This window comes from Salarias fasciatus, chromosome 18 (genome assembly GCF_902148845.1).
Source record: "Salarias fasciatus chromosome 18, fSalaFa1.1, whole genome shotgun sequence".
NCBI classification, from domain to species: domain Eukaryota; kingdom Metazoa; phylum Chordata; class Actinopteri; order Blenniiformes; family Blenniidae; genus Salarias; species Salarias fasciatus.
This window is the reverse complement of record NC_043762.1, coordinates 4,380,573-4,391,425: the sequence shown is the minus strand read 5'-3', so window position 1 is coordinate 4,391,425 and position 10,853 is coordinate 4,380,573. Positions and strand designations below refer to the sequence as shown.

Below are 10,853 nucleotides of genomic sequence, written 5' to 3'. Positions count from 1 at the left end.
GCTACAGATCAACAGAGCAACACACTCCAAAGGAATATGAACCGTTTGATTTCACTTTTCTTTTCTTCTTCTCTTCATTGAAATAATCTATTTTATTTGTGTTCAGAGTTTTTTATGGTCTGTTGTTTTTTTGTATGATTGTTTGGGGGAAAATGATTCCTACTGTAGAATATATATTTATGAGTTTGTACATAGTGCAAATGGAATTGTGGATATTTTATGTGGAAACGCCTGGTTCTATTTACTGCGTATGAAAATCAAAGCTCAAGTCAAAGGCTACATGTTAGCTGTACTTGCAGGCAGCTTTGTGGGGTACTGTACCAGTTCACCCTGTCCGGTTAATAACCTCACACTTTCTTACCTGTGACAGCCACTTGGCAACTCCAGCCCCCCCAGGGCCTGAGCATGATGGGAAATACAGCGGCTCCCACCAGCTGAAGTCCCAAGAACCACAGACTTTAGTTAACGGAGGAATCCAACTGTTTGAAGAATTTCTTCAACTTTCTCTTACAGTGTAGAACTCCTATACGACAATGGGAATCCTTCATTAAAAGTTAAAATTGGATAGTTCAAATCCTAGCTATCAGTTACAGTAATCAGAAAACTGTGAAGAAACACAGGTCATAACGTCGTCTTAAAGACGTCTGTTTGGCCGGTCTTGTACTGTAACATTTAACCACTAGGTGGTGTTGTGAGTCAGGAGCTCTGCTCTGCTGGTGGAGCAGAAGTCTGAAACCTTTACGACTGAAAGGCACATTTTTCACAAATAACAATCAAAACACAACATGTGGCACACCAAAGTGTTTTTCAAAAGGATGCTCATCTTCTGAAAAGGGCTAAAATGAAAAGGTAAAATAGCTCAAAATGGCTCAGATTGCTATAGTTGGCTGAAATCTCCAAGAAAAAGGGGAAAAACAGCGAAAGTGGTGAAAACTGCTGGAAATGAAGAAAAAAAACTGAAAATTAATCTAAATGTCTGAAAGAATTTTAAAAACAAAAGAGGAGATAAACATGTCATCGTGAAGTGTGATAAAATGACAGATAGGATGTACTGGGCTGTCTTATCTTCATTTGAAAGATCAACATATTTCATGTGTCACAGATGTTTCAGTGCTGAAGGTTTCAGACCACGTCTCATCTTGAGGATGTCTCTGTGCCGTCCTGCTGACTCAGGCAGTTCCAGTCTGGGTCAGCAGGTGGTGTGAGGAGCACTGACATAGAGGACAAGGGAGGACAGACTGAAGCTGGGGACAGACTGAAGCTGGGGACTCCAGGCTGACTGTCCTGCTGTTTGACGGTGGTGTGGACGGGCCGAGGTCAGACTCACACACACACCAAAGCCATCAGACAGGCTGGGCTGAAACTGGAGCTGCCAAGTGTGAAAGACTTTTAATGTACTGATAGTTTTAGTTGATTTACTTTGTTGCCTCGCAAACGTGTCACTCAAAGACAAGATCCTCGCAGGAGGAAGTGCCTTGACATTCAGTTTTCTGACACCTTTCTCATGAGCGCTGGTGGTTTTGGGACTGTTGCTGTTCCCGGAGCGAGCAGCGGCGTCCGGCTGAAGGTCCTCTCACGAGCCAAAGCTCCCGCCGGCGTTGCGTCCGGTCCGACGGAGGCCGACAGTACGTCTCCGTCGGGTCGGACGGAGCTGCTTCATCTCAACTCGTTGCCAACCTGTGCACTTTCACGGTGGCACTTCGACTTGTCTTAGAGTTTAACTTACTATGTGCAATTTGAGCTGATGGGCACAGCGCAGAGCGACCTCAGAACACAGCGGTTTGGAGCCATGCCTATAAGTGTTGTTTCTTTTCTGTTTACTATATGAGACGTGTTATTTTGCGGTGAGTTTACTGAAGAATACATAAAAAACAAATGTGAATGTTTACAGTATATGGGTTAGTTTTGTTTTCTTTTTCTCTGCTACTCTCCAAGAACATGATGACTTGTGGGCATTTTGATTAAGAGGAAATAAAGCACAATAATTTTACTGCTTGTGTGGTCGTTTCCTGACTGAAGCCTAAAGATGTGATCAAACGATGAAACGAACATGTGGACGGAAGAGCAGAAGACAGAGGGACAAACGGTCTTCCGAACAGCGGACACCCCGACGCCACGTAAAGAGCTTTCAGTACAGGAGGAAAACCGCTCGGACAAACTGATAAGGATCAATACTGACGAGCCTGTTCTCTTCATTCTGTCTCTGAATTCTCCCTGCTGCCTCGGACAGAACAGAGTTTGGTGAAAACGTCGTGTTTTCTGTGCAGATGGAGATCAAGCCACCCCGACCAGCTGCTTTTATTCAAATGGATGACACTTTATTGGGCAATTAAATAAAACAACACAATGTTGTGAGGGGAAATCAAAACAACATTGTCCAAAGTGTTAAAACTACATATAAAAAAAGTTGAAACAAGATTGATCGCATCTATTTGACAGTGAGAAACAACTAATGACATTATTAGCAGGTCCTGGAGGGGGGCGGGGCGGGGCGGGGCGGGGGGCTGACCGGGAACAGTAAATGTGTTGAACAGTAACGGCTGAGGCGTCTGATCTGCTGCGGGGAGCTCCACCTGGTCCGGGAGGGTTGCTACGAGCCGACGTCTGCACATTCAGCAGAACTGCAACAAGAAACACCGATCAGCATTTATCATCCGGACCGGCCGCAGACACACAACATTCTGGAAGCGCGACGTCCCATCAGCCACTGCGTGTCCGTGTTTTCAAAATCTCATCACTTGTTCCTGGTTCCATTTCAGACGTTTCTCAAACACTTCTCCATGTCCACGTCCTTCTTTCATGTTTTTTTTTCTTTACATTTTCCATCAATGCTTCTGGATGCAGCCAGGAAACATGAAACAGTGAAAATCAGCAGCGTTTCATCTGCGATCGTTAGACGGCAGAGACAGGATCAAACTACTTCATGTCATTTTCCACATCATAAAACCACGATATTTACAGAACATGTACATTCGGATCAGGAAATGATGGGGAAACCTGGAGGGTGAGCAGCTTTAGCTGATAGAGCAGTTTAGTCTCTTTCAGTGTGTGAAGCGTCACATGACAGAGACGTTCAGACGGACTGTGGCGGTCCAGTGACCAGGTCCAGGTGTTTGGGCTCAGGTGAAGTGACTGCAGGCTGTCCCGCGGTCTGATGGGACTGGACTCAGTCATGGCTTTAACACGTACCTTCCATCGATTTCCACACTGATTGCAGAAAACAAACGTGGTCATTGGCTCATCAGCACTGCGAGTTTGAACCTGAGAAGAGAGAAGAGCAGAGACGGGTCACGTCCTTCTCCGGACCCCGGACCCCGGACCCTGGACCCCGGACCCCAGACCCCAGCTGGGAGCAGGTGCAGCAGGCCTACCTGGGTGTAGGTGCAGCACTTGCCCTTGCACTTTCCACAGGTAAACAGATCGGTCTGAGTGCCCCCGGTGGTGGCCATCTGGTGGTCCCGGACGGCCTCTTTGGTCAAGTTCTTTCTCATTTCCTTCAGCTCGTCGCTGGCCATTTCCTGCAGGGAACAGAGAGGCAGCTTTGAGGACTCCGGGCACCACAGCTTTTCTAGAGGTGTGAAGAGAAGAAAAGAGCTGAGCAGACAGAGAGTCCCGGTTATGGAATAAATAAAGGTCTCCTGACAAACTGGAGACACACATTTTCATGTTTTACGTACTTTCATTTGGAACAAACTAAAGAAAAAGAGAAATCTGTTTGGCTCATTACTTTTTACTTGTTGGTAGTAACCCTTCCAACATTTGGATGTCTGATTTGTTTTTCATTTCTTTTAAATGGAGCCAAAACTAGCAGGAAGGTGCACTTGTGAGGGCGAGTTTGAGGTTTCCGTCTGCGCACTGGGAACTGAAGAGAGAAGGCTCAGGTGCAGAGAGGGAACAGAGGAACCACGAAATGCAGAACTGTCCGTTCTCCTCTGAACACTTCCACAGCGTCCGGACAGCCGCTGGACAGGAGCCTGGTAGAGAGAGGAAGGCAACATGAGCTGACCTCTGCTGTCATCTTGGCCATCCTCTCCGGGGTCACACTCCCACAGAGAACAGTCCTCCTCAGGTTTGGGTTCTTCACGTCCTTCAGGTTTGAGATCCGGCTCCGCACTCGGTTCTTGTATTTCATGTCTGTGTTTTTAAACTCTTGGAAGATGCGTGGAAGTACGTTAAGGAATTCAGCTTTTTAGGCAGTCTGTCACCTATTTTCTACATGATTCTTCACAATATTTAAGCTGTAACCTCCATCAGCACGTCTCGTCTCTCGGGGCGGCTGAGGTGTAGTGGGGAGAGCAGTCGGTTTACAGTCAGGAGGTTGTTAGATCGATTCCTGTCTGCATGTTGCACCCCACAGCTATGGGTAAAACAGCACCACTACCGGGAGTGACGAAGGCTAAGGGGGGACATTTTGAACCACGACCTTTTCTGCTTCTACCTTTCAGTGTCCTCGCAATGGAACAACACGCGTTGAGCCACATTCAACATGCTTTATGACGCCAACAGGCCAGTTTTCAGACACACGGTCAGGATATATTCTTCGATCTGGGCTCCGAGCTCGTCGCAATCGGCTCCGATGGCGATGTAGTCGTCTGAAAGGAGAAACAGGTGTGAGTGTGCAGGCGGGGCGGGGCGCGAGCGGCTGAGAAGCGTGCCCACCTCCAGTCTGCAGAGCATTGGCCAGCATCTCTCTGCACTTGAGCCGGATGGAGTCGGAGGTGCTCGGAGCTCGGGGAAAGGTGTTGATTAGCGTGTTGGGAGCCACCTCGGCGGCTTCGCTCCTGCTACTGGAGTTACTGCTGGAGCTGCTGTGGGAGCAACAGGGAGGGCTCAGCGCAAGCAAACCGGTTTGATTCCCAAACCAAAATCATCAGCAAAACCAAGGAAGTGAAAGAGCGTGCGGTCACCTCTCCTCTTTAGCCTCGGGGCTTCCCTGCGACGGAGAAACCACAGGCGTGCTCGACTCTTTCCTCTTCTCGTCAGAAGGCTTGTCTCCACCTCCAGGCTCATCTGCAGCACACACACACGCACACACACACACACACACACACACACACACACACACACACACACACACACACACACACACACACACAACAGAGGAGAAATGAGTATGTGTCAAATAAAGCTACACGAGAGAGAAATCAGCTGATATCCGGTGGGAGTGAATAAAGTCGCACTAGCAGCAGGTTCGAGGCTTCAGCGCTCGTTAGTCGGAGCGCTAACATGTCTTCTTGGGAGCAAAGTGAGCACAGAGCGCCACACTGCCCCCTGCAGGCCAAATAGGACAAACATGCTACGTTTCTAGAAGTTCATCTTTAGTATCAGTTGTTTCTTCAGCTTCTTTTTCTAACCTCTTCTGGAGAATAACGAACACAGAGCCTTTCTTACGCGTGTGACAATGTGTTCGTCGCAGCACGGCAAAAAAAACCGTGCGCTCAGTTCGCCATCATCTATTCTCTCTTTTCAACAGCAGAACAAAAAGTTTCTTCTTCGTGGGTTGAAATGAAAAGTGCGCCCCCTAGCAGAATCCACACACACTGCAGTGTCTTAAATGAACTAAGTGTACAATGTTTAAATCTTTTTTGAACATATGGAATAATTCTTCTTTTTAACTTAAAGGTGCATTAAAGGAAAAGTTCTTTGTTTCCGGGGCAAACAGAAGCTCCACAATAACTTTCTTTTTCCACTTTGGTGCAAAATGGACGAATATCTGTCGGATGAAGATGTTGTGGACGAGAACTTTGAATATGAAGGTTATCCTTACAGTTTCGAGCCAGAGTATACAGATGAAGAGCTCATCGAAAGGCGAGCACAGAGGCAAAGAGAAGAACGGCTGGCCAGAGCCATACTGCACATGCGCGCGGCAGCCGTAAGCAAAGCTTTCAGTTCAGAGCTCAACAGAACCACAACCTTTATCTCGCGACACCGGGCTGTCGTGGAGGAGAGGCGTGAGCGGACCACGATGAAATATTGGTAAAACTAGTGAGTTTCTGGACGATTAAAGCCAATTTTACACATGCCCCATCTGCTAGACGTATACGGATGTCCGACGCTCGATTTTGGATCTAAATTTCTCCCGAAGCACTGTTCAGATCAGAAAAGCCTTCTGGGTGAGGATATTGTTCTACTTCATTCCATAAACAAAGTGAACGCTGTTTAAACCGAACTTTTCCTTTAAGGAGTTTGCATGTTTTATGCGAAACAACGGCCCCCGCAGGCCTTGGACGTAACTGCAGCTCAGTGAAACGCTCGCGCCGGTGGCTTGCGTCCATGTACGTGCACGGAAGAGGGGAAACTGCATTAGCAGCCTTGGCATGCAGAACAGGTGATCAATTCGCAAGAATGGCTTCAACTGAAATAAGTAAAGTTATGAGCCTCCTTCCTCGCTCTTTAGTAGCGCTCGAGTAAAGTCTCTTTTGCCTGGTGGGGTCTGCGCTGGAGTGGTGGCAGTGCTAGAAGCTGGTCTTTTCTTACTTTCTGAAAGTAAGTACTGCAAATTACTACTGCAACAACACATCATCAGCAGGGTAAAACTAACCTGTCTCACGACGGTCTAATCCCAGCTCACGTTCCCTATTAGTGGGTGAACAATCCAACGCTTGGTGAATTCTGCTTCACAATGATAGGAAGAGCCGACATCGAAGGATCAGAAAGCGACATCGCTATGGACGCTTGGCCGCCGCAAGCCAGAAAGTACTTCAATCCTCAATACTGCTCAGTTGTTGCTCGCTAAGCATCTGGCGGAGTAATGGCGGACAAAACGAAAGCTAAGCGAGTCAGGCCAGCGGGAGCGCGCACAACGTCACATCCTCTCAAATTCTCCCCAAGAAATACAAATCGCCGGACCGGCACTGCAACTATTCAAGTGACAATTTAGCGCTGTTAGCGGTACTTGCAATGAATATGTCAGGGCACATTCTACACATCATTGAATATTTGTAACATATTTATGGTGGAAAATAAGTATTTTTAAAGTTTAAAACTCCTTAATGCACCTTTAAAATACACATGTGCATGAAATTCAAGTCTTCTTCTTTATCCTATACATAGGAAATGGCGCTAACAGTTTCTTTGATCAGAAAAGGATTTCTGACTTTACTCTCACAACTCTGAGATCAAAGTAAATCTTTAACTCTTGCTTAGAAAAACAATAAATCTCACTAGGTCTATAAGCTATCGATCTGGAGAAAGAGGAGCATCATCAGGAGGGGCAGTAAATACATATAAAATGACTAAAAATATTAAACATAGGGACTGAAGCCAGTCAAGATAGACACCTGAAATACTCAACTCAAAGTGTGTTCTGTGACTGATGTCAGGCTTCAGCAGTCAAGCAGGAAGAAACAGCAACTTCATAAAAATCTTCATTTGTCTAGTAAATCTTGAAAACTCTGACTGTGTGGATTTTGACAGAAAATTAAAGCATACCCAAAAGCTTCTTCCAGGATTTGATCAAGGACTTGGCGAGGGACGTCACCTCCTCGTCTGTGCTCTGCTTGCGTATGGCGTTAACGGACATGCCGATTCTGGTGGACTGTGGGGAGACACTGCAGTCAGAGCTGTGCGCTGCGGAGGACAGAAAGCAGCAGGCGGGAGCGGCAGCAGGTACCTGAAGCAGCTCCAGCGTCATGGGGACACTCCGCAGCTCTTTCAACAAGTCCAAAGCCCCTGCCTGTGGAGGAGAGCAGCCAGTCAAACCCAGTTGCAAGAACCACCAATCAGAGGAGCTCCTGACAGCATCTCTTCAGGGACACAACGCTCAGGATGAAATTGGCTGGACAACAGTCAGGACTTACATCTTCACACCATCACTGTGCTTCACAACATGCTTTATATTCAGATCTTTCATGACTCACTTGGTTTTACTCAGTGTTGGATCAAAAACAGTTAAAAGCTCATTTAATCTCTAGATACTCCAGTGCAAGGCTGCAACATGGCTCAGTGGAGCTTTCATTTGATGGTGTGTGAATAAATATGACAAGTCAGGAGTGAAGAGAACAAACGTTCTGAATGAATAAACACGTTATAACGATTCAATGCTCTGAAAAGACGAATAAAATCAATCAAAGGGAACTGAATAACAGCTGGCTTGACTCATATTTAGTTAGTGGTAAGATGGAATACATCAGATGAAAGTTTTACAGAGATCCCTGGGATATTTTAAAGGCAGCAGAGGCTGCGTTACTGCTCTGTTTACTTATTTGGCGCTCGTGCACTGTGGCTGCAGCTCGGCGGCCAGCGGGGAGCTCAGCGAGCCAGGCAGCCACGTAGCCGCTCACAAAGCCCTCTGACTCACTCACAAATGGACCCACAGCTAGATGAGGGTGCTCGGGTTTAAAAGCAGAGCAAATTAATTCGCTCCACTCTTTCCCTGCGTGCTGAAAGCTGTCAGCCCCAGCAGGATGCTACCTGCTAGCCTAGCATCCCCTCCAGCCGCTGCTGCTCACGGGGCTCCAGGAAGCTGTCAGCGGCGAACAGGCTCGTCCTGCCGGGACTCGTTGAAAATGACAACAGATGCATTGCCGTGGTTTTCCACACAGACGCAGAAATAAGTTTTCAAAGGCGTCTCCACTGACAGAAGTAGAGTTTAGTTTAGAAAGACGCTCTGCTAGCCGGCAGCTAGCCGCTCACAGCTAGCAGCTAGCTACCAACTTCATCCTTTCAATCCTCACCCCGTTCTTCTTCTGAGCCATCTTATCCATCTTCTTCGCAATTCGAATTATATCATCCTCTTCCTTCTTGCCCATGTTGACGGATATGGTGGATTGTCGCCCCCTCCCAATGAAAATGAGGATTTAAGGAGAGAGAAAAAGAGACGACAAAGAGCTGCAACACAAACACCCACTCAGGCCTGACGAGCAGACACCCGATCAACACAGGGAGGAGCAATCGAGACGGAGCTGCTCGAGCGGAGAGCCACACTGAACAGAACAAAATGAACACAGTGACAGGATAGACTGTAAAACACAAGAGAAGAACATATTCGAACAGATGAAACAGAACAAAATACAACAGAATAACATAAAATGGAATAAATCAGAAGAGTAGAATAGAAAGGAATATTATACAAATACTCAGTTCCAATGTTTCACCACACAGAGGAGCAATTTACTCTGAATAGAAAAAGACATTAAACGGGTAAATAAAACCCTCCACGGTAATGAAAAGAACTCCTCGGGTTTGATGAAGATCTCCTGGGAGTCTGAAGTTCCTTCAGGTGAGACAAGCCTGGATGTGAAGGTGGTCCTGCTGTGGACCAGGATCAGGGCCTCAGTTTGAACCTCCTATCTCAGCCCACCTCCATTCAGTCTGGTGAACCTGCTGTCCCAGCATGCATCAGTCTTCACCACATGTTGGAGGAGCTTCGGTCCTTCCTGCAGAGGGCGTCAGTGTTTCTGTATTGATTCTCCTGCACAGTGTCCACACTGACCCCTGGATGGACTGTTGGTCTCGGGGTCTGGGATGGCAGCCACTCTGCTGTGAGCCAGTTTTAGACTGACATCGGATCGAGAGCCCTCACTGGGATTGGAGTCGATAATAAATATTACAGGAATTACAGCTATCAACTAACCCTTTGTGGAGAATTAATAATTTTGATGAAAACTTTCCACCCTTCAGTGCTGTTAGATTCTATTTTGACACCAAAATCACACATTTTCACAAAACCTGTGACGGGAATAAGTTCCTTACTGGATCTAGAAAGGTTACACAGTATTCTGGCCAATTCTTAAACTATACTTATGTAATAGACTCATGTAATAGACTCATTCAGTGTCTCTCCTTTTTCACACTGAACACTCATTTTCACAATTCTATGGGAATATCTCACTAGAATTCCAGGAAGAGAGTAGATTCTCTCCCTCTTCATTAAAACTCCACTGTGAAGACGTGCTCAGCACCAAGTGACGCTCTTCTCTTCATGAACGTAAACAATGTTACTTTCCATGTGGCAGTATTTAGATGTGCAGTAATTACTTTAAAACATAATTAGTTTTTGTTCCTAATTTCTTATTCACAGAGTAACTGAGATAGTAACTGAGTTATAATATTTTAAAAGTAACAAAGCAACATAACTATTGCGTTATTTTAACAAAATGTGCATTGTGTGAACGAATTTGGATCCCCTCTTAATGGAACTTTAAGATGCATGTTCAATTATTTATTTATTATAAAACTGATCATATGATTAATGAAATAAATGGACACTTTGCAGAATCAATAACAATCAGGAAACACAGCATTAATCTGAATTATTTAAATGTTGTGATAATATGAGACAAGAAACCAACCAAATTTGATTTGTAGCTGCAGATAGCATTTCTACATTTGAAAAAGAATAATAAAACACCATAGATATAAATCAACAGATGTCTGTATTTCCATTTGAAAGCTCTCTATGGCTGTATCTCTATCTGCTCTAATGATCAGGGCTCTGTGGTTGTATCTCTGTCTTGTCACTCTGCACCATTGATGGTATGTTAAAGATTACGTAAATTACGTGACGTCACCCATAGCGTTCTGAAATCCTGTTTTGAGGATTTGAGCAGGACGTCTCCATATTGAATGGAGACCTAAGGATGTAAACGTGATTGGTCCAGCCTGTCACATGACCGTGTCACATTGACAGAGGAGGCGCTGTGATAGGGCGATTTATGCAAAACTTTAAATCAACAGATGATTCATATGAAAATCAGAGTCTGGTCAACGACAAGGTACTAGAAACTAGTGATAGAGACCAGAACATGTTCTGAAACTGGACTTGTAGTATGTTGATATCACTCTGAAAAGCAGCATTTCGGGCTCTTTTTGAAACCAACACCATTGCCCCCTGCTGGAATTTCCCCGGAATT

The 10,853-nt window shown here is 45.7% G+C and overlaps 1 protein-coding gene across 2 annotated transcripts; it reads right to left on the bottom strand.

Annotated features, from left to right (window-relative positions):
* Nucleotides 1–2,296: 2,296 nt before the first annotated feature.
* tcea1 (transcription elongation factor A (SII), 1) lies at nucleotides 2,297–8,867 on the bottom strand. Of its 2 annotated transcripts, none has more exons than XM_030114609.1 (10): nucleotides 8,676–8,867; nucleotides 7,613–7,675; nucleotides 7,432–7,537; nucleotides 4,908–5,010; nucleotides 4,660–4,808; nucleotides 4,536–4,592; nucleotides 4,007–4,161; nucleotides 3,372–3,518; nucleotides 3,190–3,261; nucleotides 2,297–2,621 (listed from the first exon to the last, which is right to left on the bottom strand). In XM_030114609.1, the coding sequence occupies exons 1-10, from the start codon at nucleotides 8,748–8,750 to the stop codon at nucleotides 2,613–2,615; spliced, it is 936 nt and encodes a 311-aa protein (XP_029970469.1). In that variant the 5' UTR covers nucleotides 8,751–8,867; the 3' UTR covers nucleotides 2,297–2,612. The 2 variants fall into 2 exon arrangements, with proteins under 2 accessions (XP_029970469.1, XP_029970470.1); XM_030114610.1 differs by having other exon boundaries at nucleotides 4,660–4,805.
* Between the last annotated feature and the right edge of the window lie 1,986 nt (nucleotides 8,868–10,853).